Below are 1,240 nucleotides of genomic sequence, written 5' to 3'. Positions count from 1 at the left end.
GGCTTTAGCGTAATCGGTTTTAATTGGGTAAGTCTAACTGCGTAAAACCAAAATATGCAAACGATTCCTTACCAAACTTTATTTTAAAGCTCTGTAGTCCAGCTTGTACGGAACTGGAGGTGATCGTCATGGACTGGTTGGCGAAATTTCTCAAACTACCCGAACACTTTCTACACTCTACCAAAGGGCCTGGTGGCGGCATTATACAGGGATCCGCAAGTGAGGCTGTGCTTGTCGCCGTCATGGCGGCACGCGAGCAAACCGTACGTCGCGTGAAAGCCAAACAACCAGATTTGAGTGAAGGTGAGATACGGGCTCGCCTCATCGGCTATTCAAGCGATCAGAGCAATAGCTGTATTGAGAAGGCCGGCGTGCTAGCCACTCTGCCCATACGGCTGTTGCCAGCCGATGATAATCAAATTATGGGCGGCGCGCAGTTGGTAAAAGCAGTGAAAGAAGACCTGGCTAAAGGGCTTATACCCACTATCTGCATTGCAACGATGGGGGCGACGGGCACCTGCGCTTACGATGATATCGCGACACTGGCGTCTGTTTGCGAGGAGCACAACATCTGGCTACACGTCGATGCTGCTTATGCGGGCGCTGTTTTGTCGCTGGATGAGTATGCGTATCTGCGATGCGGGCTTGAGCGCGTGGATTCACTCAACTATAATCTGCACAAAACACTGCTGGTGAATTTCGATTGCACGGCAATGTGGCTGCGCGACGCAAATCAGGTTGTGGACAGCTTTAATGTGAATCGTATTTACCTGCAAAACAAGTACAACGGACAGACAGATATACCGGAATTCCGACACTGGCAAATACCGCTGGGTCGTCGCTTTCGCGCGCTAAAAGTGTGGGTTACATTTCGCATCTACGGTGCCGAAGGCTTGCGCGAGCATGTGCGCAAACAAATACGCTTAGCAGAGCGTTTTGAACGACATATCTTGTCGGACGCACGCCTGGAGTTGGTGGCTAAACGATCAATGGGTTTGGTCTGCTTTCGAGTGAAGGGTGACAATCAGTTGACCACAGATCTACTGCAATGTGTGACAGAACGCAAGAAAATCTATATGGTACAGGCGGCATTTGGCGGCAAGAATTTTATGCGCTTTGCGGTGTGTGGCATGGATCCGAAGGAAGACGATATAGACTTTGCGTGGCGTGAAATTGAAGAACAGCTAAATAAATTGCTTAAAGAAGAGAAAAGAGGAAATGTAGGTACGAGTAATGTGGA

At 49.3% G+C, this 1,240-nt stretch overlaps 1 protein-coding gene across 1 annotated transcript; it reads left to right on the top strand.

Annotated features, from left to right (window-relative positions):
* Positions 1-3: 3 nt before the first annotated feature.
* On the top strand, positions 4-1,230 carry LOC108357276 (alpha-methyldopa hypersensitive protein-like; the record flags this gene model as incomplete). The annotated part of the gene is made up of 2 exons (XM_017608366.1): positions 4-27; positions 90-1,230. Coding segments are annotated over 2 exons (1,165 nt in total), but the record flags the coding sequence as incomplete, so codon positions are not given.
* Between the last annotated feature and the right edge of the window lie 10 nt (positions 1,231-1,240).

This window comes from Rhagoletis zephyria, unplaced genomic scaffold, assembly GCF_001687245.7.
Source record: "Rhagoletis zephyria isolate East Lansing unplaced genomic scaffold, Rhagoletis_zephyria_1.1 Rzeph_scaffold_73743, whole genome shotgun sequence".
NCBI lineage: Eukaryota > Metazoa > Arthropoda > Insecta > Diptera > Tephritidae > Rhagoletis > Rhagoletis zephyria.
Note: the sequence above shows the minus strand (reverse complement) of the source record. Positions and strands in the feature narration are given on the sequence as shown.